The 1,473-nt window shown below is 41.8% G+C and overlaps 1 protein-coding gene across 1 annotated transcript in view; it reads left to right on the plus strand.

Moving 5' to 3' along the window:
- Positions 1–1,171, plus strand: part of ephx4 (epoxide hydrolase 4) — an 18,790-nt gene extending 17,619 nt beyond the window's left edge. Inside the window, exon 8 of the mRNA XM_037674361.1 lies at positions 449–1,171. Coding sequence (XP_037530289.1) covers positions 449–689 — 241 coding nt within the window. The 3' untranslated portion in view covers positions 690–1,171. The remainder of the gene's footprint in view (positions 1–448) is intronic.
- The last annotated feature ends 302 nt before the right edge of the window (positions 1,172–1,473 follow it).

Here is a 1,473-nt window from a genome sequence, read left to right on the forward strand (position 1 = left end):
CATACATACATATATATATATATATATATATATATATATATATATATATATATACATACATACATACATACATACATAAGTGTCCGGGGTACCACAGATTTACAGGCTATTTTTACTGTATGGGGATGAGTTGAACAGTCTGATGGCTTCAGGAACAAAGGACTTCCTGAATCTGTCCTTGGAGCAGGGCTTGGACATCAGTCTACCACTGAAGGAGCTCCTCTGCCTCATGATGGTGTCATGCAGAGGATGGTCAGCATTGTTCAGCCCTCAGTCTTGTAGTGTATGTTTTGGGTTTGTCTCTCAGCTGTGGTCTTCCTGTAGGAAGTTTACATGTTGGCCCCATGTGTTGGTTTTCTTCAGGTGTTCTGTAACATCTGAATGTATTTTCCTTCAAAACCTCAGCCACAGACAAACAGACTTTTCTTTTTTCCATTTCTATCCCTAGCTCCTTCCCCCTGAGCCACAGACACGTCCGGTCTCCGGTGCTGTTGCTGTGGGGGGAACGGGACGCGTTCATGGAGCAGGAAATGGCCGAAGCCTGCCGCCTGTACATTAGGAATCACTTCCGACTCAACATCATTTCTGGGGCCAGCCACTGGCTGCAGCAGGACCAGCCCGACATCGTGAACACCCTCATATGGACCTTCCTGAAGGAGGGAGAGGGACGCAAATGTTACAGGAACTAAAGCAACAACCCTCCCCCTCACTTGCCACTCCTGGAAGCCTTTAATATGCCTGTGACACCAAGTGACATAGTGATGATGCAATCATACATTGAATTTTGTCACATTTTAGACGTTTTTTTAAGAAGTCAGCAGTAAAGGGGAAGAATCAAAGCACACCTCACCAGAGAGGACAACGAAGAGTACACAAGACACATATGAGATGTTTTTTGCACACGACAGCGACATACGCCTTAAAGTTTGTCATTTACAAAATTACAAACGTGTGGCAGCACCTTTTTGTGACTCGTATTGTGTGGTGCCTTTTCACTTTTGAACTGTTGTTGTGTAAAAATGTCCTGGGATGTTGCTTTGTCAGCTGTACTCATGCATTTCAACTCTGTTTTGGAGCACAGTCCTTTGGGAGTCAGAAAACATCTGCTCCCTTTATCAGGTAGTGTCTTTCAAATCTTTTTTTATTTGTTTTCAAAGGAATTTGCTCAAATATAGAGAATGTTATCATGATCTTCCTATCTAGAAATGTCAGTGATGGTTGACTCTTGTGTTATTTTATATATCTTCTATACACACACTACATTTTGAAGTTCACTGAGCCAGGTCTGCACCATTTGATTTTATAAATAAACTGAGTGTCAATCTGTCGGACTACTTCTTCAGTCTCCAAGCCTGTTTTAGGATAACAACTAGAGGAACTGTGTTTTATGCAAAAGTGGAATCTGAGCAAAAATTTACTTTGCTGAAGAAGCTGAAACAGAATTAAAGCAAAAAGAAGCAGAGCACTAGGTAA

Source organism: Nematolebias whitei, chromosome 3 (genome assembly GCF_014905685.2).
Source record: "Nematolebias whitei isolate Nwh7 chromosome 3, NemWhi1, whole genome shotgun sequence".
Classification (NCBI taxonomy): Eukaryota; Metazoa; Chordata; class Actinopteri; order Cyprinodontiformes; family Rivulidae; genus Nematolebias; species Nematolebias whitei.